The sequence below is a fragment of the Ranitomeya imitator genome, chromosome 2 (assembly GCF_032444005.1).
Source record: "Ranitomeya imitator isolate aRanImi1 chromosome 2, aRanImi1.pri, whole genome shotgun sequence".
In the NCBI taxonomy this organism is placed as follows: Eukaryota; Metazoa; Chordata; class Amphibia; order Anura; family Dendrobatidae; genus Ranitomeya; species Ranitomeya imitator.
Window position 1 is genome coordinate 392,519,685 of NC_091283.1, and position 20,857 is coordinate 392,540,541.

General features: G+C 47.3%; 1 protein-coding gene across 1 annotated transcript in view; it reads left to right on the forward strand.

Moving 5' to 3' along the window:
• The first annotated feature begins 293 nt into the window (after positions 1 to 293).
• Positions 294 to 20,857, forward strand: part of LOC138666994 (zinc finger protein 250-like) — a 48,960-nt gene continuing 28,396 nt past the window's right edge. The window contains exons 1-6 of the mRNA XM_069755207.1: positions 294 to 377; positions 3,321 to 3,443; positions 11,081 to 11,230; positions 11,360 to 11,539; positions 11,623 to 11,746; positions 11,830 to 11,927. Coding sequence (XP_069611308.1) covers positions 11,123 to 11,230; positions 11,360 to 11,539; positions 11,623 to 11,746; positions 11,830 to 11,927 — 510 coding nt within the window. The 5' untranslated portion in view covers positions 294 to 377; positions 3,321 to 3,443; positions 11,081 to 11,122. The remainder of the gene's footprint in view (positions 378 to 3,320; positions 3,444 to 11,080; positions 11,231 to 11,359; positions 11,540 to 11,622; positions 11,747 to 11,829; positions 11,928 to 20,857) is intronic.

Genomic DNA, 20,857 nt, shown 5'->3' on the forward strand with positions numbered 1-20,857 from the left:
GACTGTGAATGATGAACACAAATATCTCCATAGATCCCAACCGTCCCGGATACAGCGGACAGTCCTGGATTTGGGTCTCTGCCCTGCAGTCTCGGGGGTCTGCTGAATGCCCCTCACTGCCCTCATGTCCCCTCCGATATCTCCTCCTGGTGGGGCAGAAAGAAGTGGGAAATGTCTGTGGCCACAGGGGGCGCTAGAGGGGAAGAAACATTTACCGGGTGGTGAGCAGAGATTCTCCCTCTCTCTATTCTGGAGTTCTGCTTCCAGGACCTGTGATGATGTCACAGTCATGTGATCAGTCAAATGGGGGCAGGAGCAAGATGGGAGCATGTAGGGAAGTGGTGACATGTAAGAGCTGAAGGGAAAAGTCTGCACTGGTGAGTGGTAATGGGGGAGCAGGGACTGTGTGATAGGGGGGGACAGGACTCAGTCCTGGGGGGCACCGGACTCTGCACATTAGGGTACAGCCGGCTCCACATGTAAGAGCTGAAGGGAGAAGTCTGCACTGGTGAGCGGTAATGGGGGAGCAGGGACTGTGTGATAGAGGGGACAGGACTCAGTCCTGGGGGGCACCGGGACTCTGCACATTAGGGTACAGCCGGCTCCACATGTAAGAGCTGAAGGGAGAAGTCTGCACTGGTGAGCGGTAATGGGGGAGCAGGACTGTGTGATAGAGGGGACAGGACTCAGTCCTGGGGGGCACCGGGACTCTGCACATTAGGATACAGCCGGCTCCACATGTAAGAGCTGAAGGGAGAGGTCTGTACTGGTGAGCGGTAATGGAGAGCAGGGACTGTGTGATAGAGGGGACAGGACTCAGTCCTGGGGGGCACCGGGACTCTGCACATTAGGGTACAGCCGGCTCCACATGTAAGAGCTGAAGGGAGAAGTCTGCACTGGTGAGCGGTAATGGGGGAGCAGGGACTGTGTGATAGAGGGGACAGGACTCAGTCCTGGGGGGCACCGGAACTCTGCACATTAGGGTACAGCCGGCTCCACATGTAAGAGCTGAGGGGAGAAGTCTGCACTGGTGAGCGGTAATGGGGGAGCAGGACTGTGTGATAGGGGGGACAGGACTCAGTCCTAGGGGGCACCGGGACTCTGCACATTAGGATACAGCCGGCTCCACATGTAAGAGCTGAAGAGAGAAGTCTGCACTGGTGAGCGGTAATGGAGAGCAGGGACTGTGTGATAGAGGGGACAGGACTCAGTCCTGGGGGGCACCGGGACTCTGCACATTAGGGTACAGCCGGCTCCACATGTAAGAGCTGAAGGGAGAAGTCTGCACTGGTGAGCGGTAATGGGGGAGCAGGGACTGTGTGATAGAGGGGACAGGACTCAGTCCTAGGGGGCACCGGGACTCTGCACATTAGGGTACAGCCGGCTCCACATGTAAGAGCTGAAGGGAGAAGTCTGCACTGGTGAGCGGTAATGGAGAGCAGGGACTGTGTGATAGAGGGGACAGGACTCAGTCCTGGGGGGCACCGGGACTCTGCACATTAGGGTACAGCCGGCTCCACATGTAAGAGCTGAAGGGAGAAGTCTGCACTGGTGAGCGGTAATGGGGGAGCAGGGACTGTGTGATAGAGGGGACAGGACTCAGTCCTAGGGGGCATCGGGACTCTGCACATTAGGGTACAGCCGGCTCCACATGTAAGAGCTGAAGGGAGAAGTCTGCACTGGTGAGCGGTAATGGGGAGCAGGGACTGTGTGATAGAGGGGACAGGACTCAGTCCTAGGGGGCACCGGGACTCTGCACATTAGGGTACAGCCGGCTCCACATGTAAGAGCTGAAGGGAGAAGTCTGCACTGGTGAGCGGTAATGGGGGAGCAGGGACTGTGTGATAGAGGGGACAGGACTCAGTCCTGGGGGGCACCGGGACTCTGCACATTAGGGTACAGCCGGCTCCACATGTAAGAGCTGAGGGGAGAAGTCTGCACTGGTGAGCGGTAATGGGGGAGCAGGGACTGTGTGATAGAGGGGACATGACTCAGTCCTGGGGGGCACCGGAACTCTGCACATTAGGGTACAGCCGGCTCCACATGTAAGAGCTGAGGGGAGAAGTCTGCACTGGTGAGCGGTAATGGGGGAGCAGGGACTGTGTGATAGAGGGGACATGACTCAGTCCTGGGGGCATCGGGACTCTGCACATTAGGGTACAGCCGGCTCCACATGTAAGAGCTGAAGGGAGAAGTCTGCACTGGTGAGCGGTAATGGGGGAGCAGGGACTGTGTGATAGAGGGGACAGGACTCAGTCCTGGGGGGCACCGGGACTCTGCACATTAGGGTACAGCCGGCTCCACATGTAAGAGCTGAAGGGAGAAGTCTGCACTGGTGAGCGGTAATGGGGGAGCAGGGACTGTGTGATAGAGGGGACAGGACTCAGTCCTGGGGGGCACCGGGACTCTGCACATTAGGGTACAGCCGGCTCTACATGTAAGAGCTGAAGGGAGACGTCTGCACTGGTGAGCGGTAATGGGGGAGCAGGGACTGTGTGATAGAGGGGACAGGACTCAGTCCTGGGGGGCACCGGGACTCTACACATTAGGGTACAGCCGGCTCCACATGTAAGAGCTGAAGGGAGAAGTCTGCACTGGTGAGCGGTAATGGGGGGCAGGGACTGTGTGGTAGAGGGGACAGGACTCAGTCCTGGGGGGCACCGAGACTCTGCACATTAGGGTACAGCCGGCTCCACATGTAAGAGCTGAAGGGAGAAGTCTGCACTGGTGAGCGGTAATGGGGGAGCAGGGACTGTGTGATAGAGGGGACAGGACTCAGTCCTGGGGGGGCACCGGGACTCTGCACATTAGGGTACAGCCGGCTCCACATGTAAGAGGTGAAGGGAGAAGTCTGCACTGGTGAGCGGTAATGGGGGAGCAGGGACTGTGTGATAGAGGGGACAGGACTCAGTCCTGGGGGGGCACCGGACTCTGCACATTAGGGTACAGCCGGCTCCACATGTAAGAGCTGAAGGGAGAAGTCTGCACTGGTGAGCGGTAATGGGGGAGCAGGGACTGTGTGATAGAGGGGACAGGACTCAGTCCTGGGGGGCACCGAGACTCTACACATTAATGGCTTAGGGATTATTTGGTAGAGAAATAGGAGTACTGAGGAATTTTTCCTTTATTCTCACTGACTGTAGTTATGTAAGCCTGTATTTATGCCTGTGTGCTTGCTGTCTGGATTCATATACACCTGTCCACTTGCTGACTATAATCATATAATCCTGTATTTGCACCTCCGCAATCGCTGACTGTGTTACTGCTGTGACTACATCACTATCTGTTCACCACATGTCTAGTCTTTTTTTTTCTCCTAGGTACATGTCTGTTCCTTTACCTGCATTCTGTACTTTATCTCGATCCGTGCATCATCTTATCTACACATTACTGTGCTCAGATCTGTTAGCTTGCGAAGTTGCGAAGCCAGTGGCTTGCGAAAGGTAAAAAGCAAAGGAGTGCATACTATGTTTAAATATTTTTGTAATCCGATTTGTGTGTGATGCATCAGCACTAAATACACTAAGTTGGTGAAGTGAGAAAAATATAGGTATAAATTACATTTATGGTGTTAACTAACTAAAAATTGGCATGTGCATATGTATTCATCATTTTTGCTATGAGGCCCTTAAAAATTACAGGTGGAACCATTTCCCTTCATAAGTTACATGCTTAGTGAAAGGAAGTCCACCTGTGTGCAATCTGAGTGTCAAGTGGTCTGTTAGTATATACAATTTACCTTTTCTGAAAGGTCACAGAGGCTACAGGCTGCAACATCATTAAGCAGGAGGTACCACTAACCAAACAACACCGTGAAGACCAAGGTGGGATCTCCAAACAAGTTAGGCACAAAGTTGTTGCGAAGTACAAGTCATCATGGTTGGGTTAGAAAAAAATATATATAAGAGGCATCGTGATTACTCGCTAATCCCGCCCCCTGCACAGTAGCTCCGCCACCACCACATCACACACAATCCTGCCCCCCACCCCATTACCACACACAATCTCGCCCCCACCACATCACCACACACAATCCCGCCCCCCCACCACATCACCACACACAATTCCGCCCCCCCACCACATCACCACACACAATCCCGCCCCCCACCACATCACCACACATAATCCTGCCCACCACAACACCACACACAATCCCGCCCCCCCACCACATTACCACACATAATCCCGCCTCCCCACCACATCACCACACATAATCCCGCCTGCCCACCACATCACCACACATAATCCCGCCTGCCCACCACATTACTACACACAATCCCACCCCCCACATTACCACACGAGGCTCCATCCTCACACATTACCACACGAGGCTCCATCCCCCACATTACCACACGAGGCTCCGTTCCCCCACATTACCACACGAGGCTCCGTTCCCCAACATTACCACACGAGGCTCCGTTCCCCCACATTACCACACGAGGCTCCGTTCCCCCACATTACCACACGAGGCTCCGTTCCCCCACATTACCACACGAGGTTCCGTTCCCCCACATTACCACACGAGGCTCCGTTCCCCCACATTACCACACGAGGCTCCGTTCCCCCACATTACCACACGAGGCTCCGTTCCCCCACATTACCACACGAGGCTTCGTTCCCCCACATTACCACACGAGGCTCCGTTCCCCCACATTGCCACACGAGGCTCCGTTCCCCCACATTGCCACACGAGGCTCCGTTCCCCCACATTGCCACACGAGGCTCCGTTCCCCCACATTGCCACACGAGGCTCCGTTCCCCCACATTGCCACACGAGGCTCCGTTCCCCCACATTGCCACACGAGGCTCCGTTCCCCCACATTGCCACACGAGGCTCCGTTCCCCCACATTGCCACACGAGGCTCCGTTCCCCCACATTGCCACACGAGGCTCCGTTCCCCCACATTGCCACACGAGGCTCCGTTCCCCCACATTACCACACGAGGCTCCGTTCCCCCACATTACCACACGAGGCTCCGTTCCCCCACATTACCACACGAGGCTCCGTTCCCCCACATTACCACACGAGGCTCCGTTCCCCCACATTACCACACGAGGCTCCGTTCCCCCACATTACCACACGAGGCTGCGTCCCCCCACATTAGCACACGAGGCTGCGTCCCCACACATTAGCACACGAGGCTGCGTCCCCACACATTAGCACACGAGGCTGCGTCCCCACACATTAGCACACAAAGCTATTGAATGTTGTCATTATTTACTTTAGTTTAATCACCAGCAGCGTTAATTAGATAGCAATGAGCGTGCCGAGCGTTAGCTGGCTGGAAACAGCTAGTGTGAAACAGCTAGTGTGTGTGTGTGTGTGTGTGTGTGTGTATATGATACTTCGGAGCACCAATAGAGAGAGAGAGAGAGAGGGTCGCACACCAAAACTCTCAGCCCGGGCAGGGAGGGCAGTAATCAGAAAGGCACCATAGAGACCAAAGGCATAGATCCCAACTGTCGTGGATTCATCAGGATTGTCTCGCTTTGAGGGTTTAGTGCCGTCCCATCAAAGCTTTTGTCCAGACTTCTAATACCCAATGTCTTCATTGCTCTTATCTCCTCCTCCTTGGGGGGCAGGGCTGCTTCTCCCTGCTCAGTAGATGAAATAAATTATATATTCACCCTTCTTGTCCTGTGATCAGACTCCTTTAAGGGTATGTTTCCAAGTTCAGGAAACGCTGCGTGTTTGACGCTGCGTAGAGCCGCAGCATCAAACACGCAGCGTCCAGATGTTACAGCATAGTGGAGGGGATTTCATGAAATCCGTTCTCCACTATGCATTAAAAGATGCATTCGGCAGACCCGCGTAAACAGACATGTGGCACGTCTTTTCAGAACGCAGCATGTCCTTACAATGCTCAAACAACGCATGAAAAACGCAGTTGACCTCAGGTGCAGATTTTACCTGCGTAAAATCCTGACCAAATCCTGAACGTGGACACATACCCTTACTCATGTCTCATTGTTCTTAGGCAGCAGTTCTAAATAGGAGCCATAGCCCTCCATGCTACATATTAGATTTTGTTATTCTTGAGATGTATTGCAGGCAGTGACCCCTGAAGTAAATTATACAGGTACATTGTATACAGCAGTGTACTTTGTTGTACTTGTTTAATGAGGTGAAGAAAAAGTCAGATATTTTTTTGGGTCATATGAAACTACTAAAAATGATAAAAAGAAATTACAAAAAAATCTTTTTTTTTTTTTTGCATGTCATCCCAGGTCTCAAATCACAACCTTCAACAGGCAGAAGGCAAAGCTGCTGAGCCCCAGGCTCCAGTGAAATTACAGCGAGAATTTTGTATACTTGATCTGTATTGCAGGCTCTGATACCACAGGCAGGTTACATAGTGATACATCTGTACATAACAGTGTATTTCTAGATTCTAGAGAGAGAATAAAATGAGATTTTTTTTCTGCAGGTTGCACTACATGACGCAATAACAATATTCTATAATTATCCCTATATTTTATGCATTTTGTGTGCAGATGTGAATCCGCATTTTTAATGTTTATTATTAAGCATTGTTTCTGCGATTAAGAATGCAATGGAATTTTTTCTCTTTTTGTTTTTTTTTTTTTAAGGCTTCACATGGAAGCCTATAGAGGGAAAAAAAAGCATCAAAACCGCACAGTTCAGCAGCGTCTTTAGATTTAATGGAATCGTATCCACTTTGTTTGGACTAGTGTTCACATGTAGCATAAATGCTTTTTTTGCACAGAACTTCTGCTGTGTTTACCTGACCAAGCAAAGTGGATGTGTTTTCATGAGAACTGCGGTCTTAAGACGCTGCTGAACTCTGCGGTTTTGGTGCTTCCTGTAGTTTGGTGCGAATCCTGCAGAAAACAAAAAAACACTATTTATGAAATGCGTGAACATGGCCTTATAGATACCAAAAATCCAGATATCATATAGTGAAGCTACATACAGATGAGAAAGTTTTGGCGGCTCTGACTGTGAATGAAGGAACAAAAATAATCCAGAGGTCCCAACTAGAAATGAGCAGAACATACAGATGACGTCCCGGTCGATGTCGGCGTAGCGAGGTGAGCGGGGGGCGTGGTTAGATGGTGATGTCACCTGTCCGTGTATGACGGACGTGTGTAGGGGCCAATCCTGACGCGTTTCGAGGGAAACGTCCCTCTTCCTCAAGATATGGCACCTGCACTGCCGCTGTTCTTATATAACTATCCACGCCTCTGCAGCCCTGTGATCTATCAACAGATGGTGCATTATGCTAGTCTGCTCATACCTGACCTAAGGCCGGTTTCACATGTCAGTGGCTCCGGTACGTGAGGTGACAGTTTCCTCGCGTACCGGAGACACTGACTCACGTAGACACATTAAAATCAATGTGTCTCTGCACATGTCAGCGTGTTTTCACGGACCGTGTGTCCGTTTTGAAAACACGGAGACATGTCAGTGTTCGTGGGAGCGCACGTATTACACGAACCCATTAAAGTCAATGGGTCCGTGTAAAACACGTACCGCACACGGATGTTGTCCGTGTGCCATGCAGGAGACAGCGCTACTGTAAGCGCTGTCCCCCCCGCGTGGTGCTGAAGCCGCTAATCATTTCTTCTCTCCAGCATCGTTCGCTGGAGAGAAGATATGAAAACTTTTTTTTTTTATGTGTTTAAAAAAATAAAAATCCTGTCCCCAACCCCCTCCCCCCCGCTGTTAATAAAATACTTACCCGGCTCCCTCGCTGGCGCTGCTTCCTGTCCTCGCCGCAGCTTCTCCTGTATGAGCGGTCACGTGGTGCCGCTCATTACAGAGATGAATATGTGGCTCCACCCCTATGGGAGTCCGACAATGAGGAAGATCCCACATTCCTCTATTTCTCTTCCTCCTCCTTTCCAGCAAGATGCTCTAGGACGAAGGCAACCCCTACAGCAATCGATCAAAAATTATCAGTGTGTTATTCCGGATTTCATGGGCAGCTCAGGAATCCAATTTAAAAAAACAGACCTCACTGAAATTAACTTTTAAACTTCTTTTTCAGTGAGGAAATAATTCATATACACCAGATGGACCCCTGTAATTGCAGCGGAAATTGACATTTTGGGGCATTATGCCGCATATGGGCAAAGTCAGAAAACCAGAGCTTCAGCAATACTGGAGTGCTGATATACTCTACAGCACGTGCAGATTTAGGGTCTATGAAGGGAAAGACACCCAGATTGACCCCCTGATTGCTTCCATATCCTGGTGGTGAGTGCTAAAATTGTGTGAGAATTGCTGCACCCACTGATGGATAAGGGTTATCACCTCTACAATGATAGCTTTTACACAAGCATCCTGCTCTTCAAGACCCTCTCTGTCAGAGATACAGTTGCATGTGGCATTGTGCGAAAAAATCAGAGGCCTCTGGACAACTTCTGAGAAAAGCAGAGCCCACTGCAACGACAACATGCTGGTGGTCGAGTATAAGGGCAAGAGGATGTCCTTCTCTTGACCACCATACAACATGGCAACAGCTCCCTTGTCACTGTCCCAGGTATACAATACAAGTCTCAAAGCCAGATTGTATCATGGATTGCAGTACATGGGGTGTAGATCTCCTAGATCAGGTCCTCAGACCATACAGCGCCATGCGACAAGCTAAAGGATGGTAAAAGAAAATTGTGCACATTGTACAGATGGCACTGTGATGCAAGGCAATATACCTGCTCACCCTTCACCAGCTGCAGCAGATCCGGGAGTCCGTTATCAGCGCTGCTGTGAGCGCTCAGCTAGATGCAGGAAAGAAAGTGATTGAGCTATAGGTATATTATGGATAAAATCGAATTTTTATTCTTGTTCATTTAAAAGAAGGTATCCGAAAACATTTACCAAAAATATTTGGAGAAAGGGGGAAACATGGGAGGAAAAACATATAATCACCAGACGCGTTTCGAACAGGACATGTTCTTAGACTTGATGTCATTGTGATGGCACTGTACAACGCTTTTGTGCTGTTTCGATCCGCAAGCAATATGGGAACCTTCCTTTAGTTTCATGGGGTAGTCAAAGGCCCTAATGTTTGGCATTCAGGATGGTGAGGGTCCCAGTACTTCTGAAACTGATGGTGTCTGTATGCCAGGTCAACATTTTCCCAGAGAGGTTCCCTAAACAGGGATGTACACAAAAAAAGGTACAGAGGATGCTCCAAGAGGGGAATCTGAGAAGACACAGTTTACCATTGTGAAACCTGCCGTGAGAAAGCTGGCCTTTGCGTTAAACATTGCTTCAAATTGTACTACACGCCCAAAAATTAATACAAATTGTTTTTTACCTGTTTACACAGCACCCTTTTATAATGTGATGTACTCCGCACAACTTACACATACCTCCATATTATAAACTCATATACCAGTAAAACTAAAAGCATTATAGTCATTACTATAAAACTATGCTTCTAGATAAATTCCTTTAGGAGTGTAGCTTCCAAAATGTGGTCACTTGTGTGCAATTTCCACTGTTTAAGCACATCAGAGACTCTCCAAACATGACATGTCGCGCGCAGACCATTCCATCAAGTCTACGTTCCAAACCATCACTCCTTTTTTTTTTTCTGAGTCCTGCTGTGCACCAAAATAGTTGGGGTACCTGTACTCAAGGGAATTTGCACAACCATTTTGGGGTCCATTTTGTCCTGTTACCCTTGTAAAAATATAGTTGGGGCTAAAAGTGTAAAAAATGTGATGATGATTTTTTTTTTTTCACAGCCCAACGTTATAAATTTATGTGAAGCACCTGGAGGTTTACGGTCCTCACAACACATCTAGATAAATTCCTTAGGGAGGGATCTAGTTTCCAAAATAGGGTCACATGTGTGGGGTTTCCACTGTTTAGGCACATCAAAGGCTCTCCAAAAGTGACATAGGGTCCACTTTTGATTCCAACCTATTTGCGTTCAAAAAGTAAAACGATGCTTCTGACCCCTGCCGTACGACCAAACAGTAGTTTGCCCCAATATCTGCATAATCAGGAAAAATTGCAAAACTAATTTTGGGCTGAATTTTCTCCTAATAACCTTGTGGCAAAAAAAGTTAAATGCTCATTTTTTCCTTCCACATAGCTTTAGTTCATGGGAAGCACCTGAATGGTTAATAAACTTCTTGAATGTGTTTTGAGTACCTTGAGGGGCTTTAGAATGGTGTCACTTTTGGGTATTTTATGTCGTATAGGACCTTCAAAGTCACTTCAAGTCATTTTGTTTGAAAAATTAGAACTTGCTTGTCAACTTAACCCTTCTAGCTTCCTAACAAAAAAAATTGTTGCAAAAATTGTGCTGATGTAAAGTAGACACGTGGGAAATGTTATTTATTACCTATTTTGTGTGACATAACTGTCTGGTTAAAGGGGATAAAAATGAAAAGTTTGAAAATTTGGGAAATTTTTATTAAATTTCTGATATTTTCCCAAAAATATTGTATTGAACACATTTTGCCACTATTATGAAGTACAAAATGTCACAGGAAAACAGTCTCAGAATCACTAGGAACCGTTGATGTGTTCAAGAGTTTTTAACACATAAAATGACACTAGTCAGAATTGAAAAATTGGCCTGTTCGTGAATTTAAAAAAAAAAAGTCTTGGGTGAAGGGGCTAATGAATTGCATCTCATAAAGTTTTTTTTCAGTAATTAGAGTCATTATTTCTGCCCTGACACCTGTCTCCTTGGTTTTCTCGATTTATGCAGTACCTCTCTGGGACCATTTAATTTCCTTGGAGTACAATTTTCTGTAGGTTATATTACTGTTCTATCATTATCTGTTACTGGTTTCCCCGATTCTGCCATCCTGATCTCTGGGTATGTTCCTTGCACTTTGTCTTGTTTTCATTAAATATTTAATAAAGATTCAGATAATTTAGATTTTTCTATTTAGACTTGTTCTGTGTTTTTGGTGCTGGATTGGAGATATTCCTTGATAAATCTCTATGTGACTATAATCAGGATTGTGTGTTCTACCGGGGGAAGGACAGGGCCACGACTGGGTGTAGTGATCATGTGACGCCGGTAACGGCTCCGGAGATGTCTTACATGGGATCTGTACAATGTTACATTGTCATCTTCTCCCCATACAGGTCTCGGATATATCGGATCCTCTCAGTGGAGATCTTCTATATATGAGAATTTTCCTGAGTGACCCTACAAGGATGGATAGGGACAGGGACAAGATGGTGGAGAGGATATTACACCTCACCCTAGAGATCCTCTTCCGGCTTACTGGAGAGGTGAGAGATTCTGATGACGTCACATTACACCATTCTTATCTATGGGAATAACAGATGGACAGAACTGGAGAGGTGAGGACTCTGGAAATGTCTGTAGTGAGATTTATTAATGTGTCTCTCCATAACCAGGATTACACAGTAGTGAAGAAGACCTCTAGTGAGCGCTGTCAGGACCCTGTGTCTGATGGATGGGGAAGACCCCTGAGTTCAATCATAGGGCCTGCACCTCACCCCCTGATACATGAGGTCATCAATGACCAGAAGATCCTAGAACTCACCTACAAGATGATTGAGCTGGTGACTGGAGAGGTGACATTGTTGGGAATGCTGGGACATTTTACCATGACGCCATGAAGGGATCGGAGGGATGATGGTATCATTGTATGTGTCAGGTTCCTATAAGGTGTCAGGATGTCGCCGTCTATTTCTCCATGGAGGAGTGGCAGTATTTAGAAGGACACAAAGATCTGTACAAGGATGTCATGATGGAGGTTCCCCAGCCCCTCACATCACCAGGTAATAGACAGGACTAAATACACACGGCCTATAATTATATGTATTTAAATAATTAATTCAGTCCCTGTATGTGTTTTCTCCAGTTCTATCCAGTGAGAGGACAACACTAGAAAGATGTCCCCGTCCTCTTCTTCCACAGAACTGTGTACAAGAAGATCCCAGTGTTCCTCAGGATTATCAGGTGGATGGAGGGAAGGATTTATAATTTCTCCCCTATGATGTATGGAAGGCTATGAAGGTCTTGTACTCAGTCTTATTTTATCCACCAATTTAAGAGAAAAGTGATATAGCTGTCTAAATCAAACGGGGATAGCATCACAATACTCGGACTGGCCAATGCTTTACTGATCCGAACAGGACAGCAAGTATTTCTATACAGCTGTCATGTTCGGGTAAGCATCATAGGGCCCCCCCAGAATCCTAAACATGCATAAGCCCAACATTGCATGAGCCCCAAAATTCCCCCAGCATCATATACCCCCCAAAACCCACACAGGCATTCTCCCAGCATCGTACACCTTCCAAAATCTCAGACCGGCATCCCACCACCGTATGCTATCAAAATCCCACACAGAAGTCCCCCTCCCCAGCACCATATGCCCCCTAATTCCCAAACATGCATTCCTCCATCATTGCATGCCCTCTAGATTCCATGCAGGCATTTCCCTACAAAACCTTCCACGCTTTAAGGACACCACACTTCGCCCCTTTGCACCTGCAGCTTCTCATTGATGCAGAAAATGAGCACTAAAGATGGAGCCCGTTAACCACAGTTTTCCACTACGATTAGTGGTGCACTGCGCTCCTAAGGAAACCAGAACACACCCACAACATGAGACAGGGGCTGACTGGCAAATTTTGGCCTGGGGGGCAAGCACACAGCAGTGGCCCATGAGTAGCGGCTCGTCCTTAAAGGGGTTGTCGGATCTTATGCTACATGTCTACAGTCACTATGTGTGAATCCTCATATCGTGCGCACTGTGCGCTGTGAAGATTCTCTGGTGCTGGCAACAGGTGGTCTTGTGACCACAAGCGTGCAATATATATTCTCAGCCACATTTCGACTAGACTGTTTTGGGCCTTGTTCAATACAGTTGCATTAGGCCATGCAAGTCTACTCGGCATGTGACCGCATGTATGCAAATCACAAACTTGCAGCCAGACACCCGCCAAATAACCACAGCTCTGCGAGCAATGTGAGAAGCACAAGTCTGCAGACACATAGAATGACAGAGTGAATGCACTAATGACACGCACGCACGCACGCACGCACGCACAGCCCCACTGTATAATGACACGCGCACGCACAGCCCCACTGTATAATGACACACGCACGCACAGCCCCACTGTATAATGACACGCACGCACAGCCCCACTGTATAATGACACACGCACGCACAGCCCCACTGTATAATGACACACGCACGCACAGCCCCACTGTATAATGACACACGCACGCACAGCCCCACTGTATAATGACACACACACACACACACACGCACAGCCCCAATGTATAATGACACACGCACAGCCCCACTGTATAATGACACACGCACAGCCCCACTGTATAATGACATACATGCACGCAGCTCTGACACACCAGATACCTCATACACACCAGATACCTCATACACACATCACACAATCTCCTCGGTGGTGCAGGGGCGGCTGATGTCCACGTGCAGCTCTTAAGTTTCTCCTGCTCACAGCTCTGCACTGTCCGGGCACCTCCCCCGTCTCTCCTTCTCTGCCGGGATAGCTGATAAGAGCAGGAGAAGCCGGTGCTCCGTGCACACACAGGCCGGAATCTGACCTTTCATCTTGATTGCTGCTGGCTCTCTCCCTCAGAGTGGCAGCGCCGCACAGGAGCCTGCTCATCACATACTGCTGCAGCCTGCATGTCGAGGCTGCTGGCGGGATGACGCCACCGCGCACTACAGGTGTGCTATGTATTACAATTACTGCTAGTCCTCCAGCGGCCCTGTGCAGCTGCTTAGGCACCGGCCCGGGGGGCATATGCATTCCTGACACCTGGCCCAGTCCATCCCTGACACGAGATTGAAATGAGGTCATACCTGGCAGGAGCCCAAACATTCTAGCATCTACTGGAGGAGAAGTCTGCATTGATGACAAGTAATGAGAGAGCAGGGACTGTATGATACCGGGCATATGATTCAGTCCTGGGAGCTAAAGCAGTAGGATTCTCTGCCCATTCCTTCACAGGGATTTTCTCCTTTGTCTCATTGGGGGACACATGACTGTGGGGTGTATGCTACTGCCGCCAGGAAGCTGACACTAAGTAGATAAAAAAAAAAAAATTAGCTCCTCCTCCGACATATACACCCTGACAGAGACAGCTCCAGTTTATGCTTAGTGTCCATAGGAGGCACATCTCTGGGTTTTTTCCCAGATCCTTTTCCTTTAAAACCATGAAGATGAGACCGGGGCGACGGACCCTTTTGAAGGGTCCGATCTCCCAAAACCTACAATGGGCGAGCACGTATCCTCTCCCGCGACGTGGGAACACTTGCCGGATCTGCCCATGTCCACCCTAAGGTAACGAAACCCTAGGCTGTACAGGCACATATTGTAGATTGTGAGCCCTCGCGGGCAGGGTCCTCTCTCCTCCTGTACCAGTTGTGACTTGTATTGTTCAAGATTATTGTACCTGTTTTTATTATGTATACCCCTCCTCCTATGTAAAGCGCCATGGAAAAAATGGCGCTATAATAATAAATAATAACGTCTGTCCGTGCAGCCTCCTAATCAAGTTCCCGGCTCTTGGCATGTTAGGCCGCGGACGGATGTCCCGCCCCCTTCTTACCGCGTCTTCTTCCGGCGGTCACGCTCCCTCACCGGGAAAGATCCAGGAGCAGAAACTAGGCCCCAGCTTCTGCCTGTAGTAGGCCGCAGCCTGAAATAACCCTTCCCCCTCGTGGTGGATCCGCCCTCCAATCGAGCGCACTGTGTTTATAAGGATGGCTCTAGCACTTCTCCCGGTGACAGCCTTCACTACAGGCACGGGGACACAGGACTGGGGTAAGTACTACTCACCCTCCCCCCCTTCCCCCAGCCTGACAGCTGAAATATTTAGACGACCTTTTGGTAAAAGGTACAAATTTTCAGGCATGCGAGGAGAATATCAACATTACTATGGATACTCTGTCTCGCCTAGGGTGGCTAGTGAATTTAAAGAAGTCATCTCTGGTGCCATCCCGGAAAATTTCCTTTCTAGGGATGGTCTTCGACACCTCCCGAGGTCTGACGGTCCTTCCCCGGAACAAGGTCCTGACGCTCCGGCAGGAAGTGAGCGTCCTTTGCCAGCCAGGCGCCCACATGATCAGGTTTTGCATGAGGGTCTTAGGATGGATGGTGGCAGCGATAGAGGCAGTGCCTTTTGCGCAACTCCATCTTCGCCCTCTCCAACATGCGCTTTTATCCTGGGACAAAAGTCCATCCTCCCTCAATCTCAGGTGTCGTCTGTCTCCCCAGGTCAGACAAGCTCTGAAATGGTGGACAATGAGTCCCTCTCTGCAGCAGGGGAAGCCTTTTCCCCCAGCCCATTGGCTGGTGGTCACAACGGATGCCAGCCTGCTCGGTTGGGGAGCAGTATTATGCCACCGCACAGCCCAAGGACGCTGGTCCTCAAGGGAATCAATCCTTCCGATCAACCTGTTGGAGATTCGGGCGATTCGGCTGGCTCTGCAGCCTTTCTGGCAGGCCACCCGGTCAGGATCCAATCAGACAATGCCACGGCGGTGGCATACATAAATCACCAGGGAGGCACCTGCAGCAGGGCAGCCATGCACGAGGTGAAACAAGTCGTCTGCTGGGCCGAGAGGAACCACTCTGTTATCTCGGCGGTTCATATTTCGGGCAAGGAAAATTGGGCAGCGGACTTTCTCAGCAGGCAGGGCCTTGCGTTCGGGGAATGGTCTCTCTATCCCGACATTTTTTTTGCAGATATGCCAGCGTTGGGGAACCCCGGACGTGGATCTAATGGCCTCAGGATTGAATGCCAAGGTACCCAGGTTCGTCGCCCGGTATAGAGATCCACAGGCAATCGCGGTGGATGCAATAGTTCTACCTTCGAAACAGTTTCGGCTTCCATATCTGTTTTCCCCTCTGGCACTACTCCCGAAGGTGGTCAGGAAGGTCAAGATAGAGGGAGTTCCTTCAATTCTAGTGGCCCCAGATTGGCCACGTCGGTCATGGTAAGCATATTTTATGGAAGACACGTGGCACAGCTGTGAGGTGCACAAAGAAGGTTCCCAAACCAGTAGCAATAAGAAATAGACTTTGGCACTCAACTTCAATATGTCGTAATTTTTATTAGCAGCCACTCGTACAGACGTTTCGGTCAGTATTATTGACCTTCCTCAGTGTACTGCATTGACATAAAAAAAATAGAACAGAAGAATATATTATCTATGTACATAAGATACAAATAAACATCAAAAATACAAAAAAACCATTCTCAGTTCTACAATGGAACATAGAGACCAATACACTATTATATACCGTGCATATATAGTGATGGATGGGAGAATAGGGAATGGGGAAAAGGAAAATAGAATAATGGAAAGAGAAAAGGATCATACCTTATAATCAGAGTTAGCAAGGATGTGGCTCAAAATTTGTAGTAAAGGTCCTAATATAAATGTATAAGGGAGGTCCTAAAATAGATCCTAAATAGAAAGAAGGGAGTATATAATGACTGGGTAATCAGAGGTGTGCTTAGACTACATTAATGAAACTAACCCATATGTCGGTCCCAATAAGGGTAATGTGTGGAAAAAATCCAATGTTGGTTTTTCGTTATGGTAAGTAAAGCTAAATGAGAAAATAAAAAGATAAAATAAATAGTGGAGCATAATGTGCATGATAAGGGTACAAAAGTGGTGACGACTGATTGGGTAAATCTACATACCCTATGAGAGTGGAGATATTATATGGGCCGAACAGGTGGGTCACAAAAGACCTCTTACCTAAATAAAAAATAATAAAATAAATATATAATAAAGGGAAACCCCATAAAGTGTAATGCCAGTTACTGTTATAATGTCTTACCTAAGATAGATAGTAACTGAATGTAGAACAAGCGAATGTATCATATGGATCTAATAGGTGGACCAAGGAACATCTTTTACCTAAATAAAAATTACCCAAATAAACGGAGAGAATAGAAAACGGGAATCTCAACCGGGAAATAACTAGCTCCATTAGGATGTCTTACCCAGGATTGGAAGTCGTTACATACGGACCAAAGTAAATGGAACAGGAATATGTCCCTGTCCTAAACGGAAGAACAGAAGCGGCTATAAGTCTGGAGTATAACCAGTAAATGACTAGTCCCGCCTATAAAATATCTGACAGAAGAGAGATCTTACCTAGAACGGATGATTAAGAGAAACGCGGTGTCCACCGCTAGTTTGGAGGTACTGCATCCAGGTTTGGAGCGCTCTTTTATGGGCTGGGGGCGGGGCTACAAACCGGCCGCATACCGGAAGTACGTCACTGGAAGTGACGTACCATCTGTACGGGTCGAATACCTGTCCTCCTAGATAAGGTGGCGATGCGTGCCATGTAACAAATGGTCCGCAGGTGTAAAGGGAGAGATGGCACACTAATGGAAGGAAGGGGGCGTGACGCATACCGGCCGTATACCGGAAGTGCGTCATTAAGACTATGTGACCCTCCCCTTGTGTGTGCGTGTCACTGGGGCATAAAACAATATGGTGGTGCGTTCCACCAATGTAAATAATCTACCAAGGGTGGAAAGAATGAATATATCATACAGCTGGAGCTATAATGTTTGTAGATAAATGTTAGATACTCTACCGGTGTGAAGAGGGGTAGAAAAAGGAACGGAGAGGGGGAAAATAAAATAAAGAATAAAAATAAAAAAATAATAAAATAAAAAAATGAGATAAATAAGGATAAGGAAACAATGATAATGATAATAATAGGAGACAAAAGGACCGGGATGGGGGTCAAAGCGGACATTGGGTCAGGCCCACGCACATCTACACAGAGATTTCTTTCACAACCTAGAACAGGAACATACCCATGCCTACACTGTAATCAGTGTGGGAACGTATTAAAAGGAGATCATTTCTACCATCCCCACTCGGGCAAACAATACAAAATCAAAGATTATAGTACCTGTGACACCTCTTTTGTGGTATACTCCATCAAGTGCCCCTGTGGCCTTTTATACATTGGTGAGACATCACAATCCATTAGAGACCGCATCAGTAAGCACAAGTCTACTATAAGATGTAAAAATACGTTGCTCCCATTACCTCACCATTTCATAGAAGCAGGACACTCCATACCCCAACTCAAATTTCAGGTCATCGAGCATGTTCCTGCACCCAGACGGGGGGGTAACCGTATCCAGACCCTCAAAAAAAGGGAGGCGTTCTGGATACATGAGTTGGAGACCATGACCCCTAGGGGTCTAAATAGGGAGTATGATCTCCTCTCATTCATATGATTTCCTGAGATTATAATAACTACTGTTCAGTACTTTACGCATTTTTCTCTATATTTATTGTATTCTAGGCTCTAGTCTACTTTGTTTGAATTTTATACTGATACGTTGCTTTATCTTACAGAGTCAACAATATTGAATGTGACGGCACGGAATTGTTCACATCCTGATCCTCCTTCCCCTGGACCCCCATCCCGGTCCTTTTGTCTCCTATTATTATCATTATCATTGTTTCCTTATCCTTATTTATCTCATTTTTTTATTTTATTATTTTTTTATTTTTATTCTTTATTTTATTTTCCCCCTCTCCGTTCCTTTTTCTACCCCTCTTCACACCGGTAGAGTATCTAACATTTATCTACAAACATTATAGCTCCAGCTGTATGATATATTCATTCTTTCCACCCTTGGTAGATTATTTACATTGGTGGAACGCACCACCATATTGTTTTATGCCCCAGTGACACGCACACACAAGGGGAGGGTCACATAGTCTTAATGACGCACTTCCGGTATACGGCCGGTATGCGTCACGCCCCCTTCCTTCCATTAGTGTGCCATCTCTCCCTTTACACCTGCGGACCATTTGTTACATGGCACGCATCGCCACCTTATCTAGGAGGACAGGTATTCGACCCGTACAGATGGTACGTCACTTCCGGTGACGTACTTCCGGTATGCGGCCGGTTTGTAGCCCCGCCCCCAGCCCATAAAAGAGCGCTCCAAACCTGGATGCAGTACCTCCAAACTAGCGGTGGACACCGCGTTTCTCTTAATCATCCGTTCTAGGTAAGATCTCTCTTCTGTCAGATATTTTATAGGCGGGACTAGTCATTTACTGGTTATTCTCCAGACTTATAGCCGCTTCTGTTCTTCCGTTTAGGACAGGGACATATTCCTGTTCCATTTACTTTGGTCCGTATGTAACGACTTCCAATCCTGGGTAAGACATCCTAATGGAGCTAGTTATTTCCCGGTTGAGATTCCCGTTTTCTATTCTCTCCGTTTATTTGGGTAATTTTTATTTAGGTAAAAGATGTTCCTTGGTCCACCTATTAGATCCATATGATACATTCGCTTGTTCTACATTCAGTTACTATCTATCTTAGGTAAGACATTATAACAGTAACTGGCATTACACTTTATGGGGTTTCCCTTTATTATATATTTATTTTATTATTTTTTATTTAGGTAAGAGGTCTTTTGTGACCCACCTGTTCGGCCCATATAATATCTCCACTCTCATAGGGTATGTAGATTTACCCAATCAGTCGTCACCACTTTTGTACCCTTATCATGCACATTATGCTCCACTATTTATTTTATCTTTTTATTTTCTCATTTAGCTTTACTTACCATAACGAAAAACCAACATTGGATTTTTTCCACACATTACCCTTATTGGGACCGACATATGGGTTAGTTTCATTAATGTAGTCTAAGCACACCTCTGATTACCCAGTCATTATATACTCCCTTCTTTCTATTTAGGATCTATTTTAGGACCTCCCTTATACATTTATATTAGGACCTTTACTACAAATTTTGAGCCACATCCTTGCTAACTCTGATTATAAGGTATGATCCTTTTCTCTTTCCATTATTCTATTTTCCTTTTCCCCATTCCCTATTCTCCCATCCATCACTATATATGCACGGTATATAATAGTGTATTGGTCTCTATGTTCCATTGTAGAACTGAGAATGGTTTTTTTGTATTTTTGATGTTTATTTGTATCTTATGTACATAGATAATATATTCTTCTGTTCTATTTTTTTGATGTCAATGCAGTACACTGAGGAAGGTCAATAATACTGACCGAAACGTCTGTACGGTCATGGTAAGCAGACCTGGTGCAGTTGCTCGCCGAAGCTCCTTGGCGGCTGCCTGCCTGTCCGGATCTTCTGTCACAAGGTCCGATATTCCACCAGAACTTAGAGGCTCGGCGTTTAACGGTTTGGCTGTTGAATCTTGGATTCTGACGCAGGCCAGGTTTTCTCAGAAAGTTGCTGATACTATGATTAGCGCCCGGAAATCCACCTCAGTGGGAATTTATCACCACACCTGGAAGGTTTACCTTTCATGGTGCAGGAAACAGTCTTCCCCCTCTTCGTTTCTCCATTCATAACATCCTAGTATTTCTTCAGGCCGGCCTGGATTCGGGCCTCGCACCTAGTACCCTCAGAAGACAAATATCAGCTTTGTCGGTGCTCTTTCAGCGTAAGCTATCAATCTGCAGGTAAAAACTTTTTTACAGGGAGTTTCTCAAAAGGTAAAGCCTTATAGGGCCCCCCTGGAAGCCTGGTACCTTAAATCTGGTCTTAAGTGCACTACAGGAGGCTCCTTTTGAGCCTCTTCAAGACGTCTCTTTATCGTACCTCTCTTGGAAAGTCGTGTTTTTGGTGGCCATAACCTCCATTAGGCGGGTTTCAGAGCTGGCGGCCCTGTCCTGCCAGGCTCTGTATTTAAGGTTTCATCAAGATAATGTTGGGCTCAGGCCAGTACCTTCCTTCTTGCCAAAGGTAGTTTCCTCATTCCACATTAACGAGGATATTGTCTTGCCTTCCTTTTGTCCAGCACCAGCGCATCGTGTGGAAAAAGCTCTCCATACGTT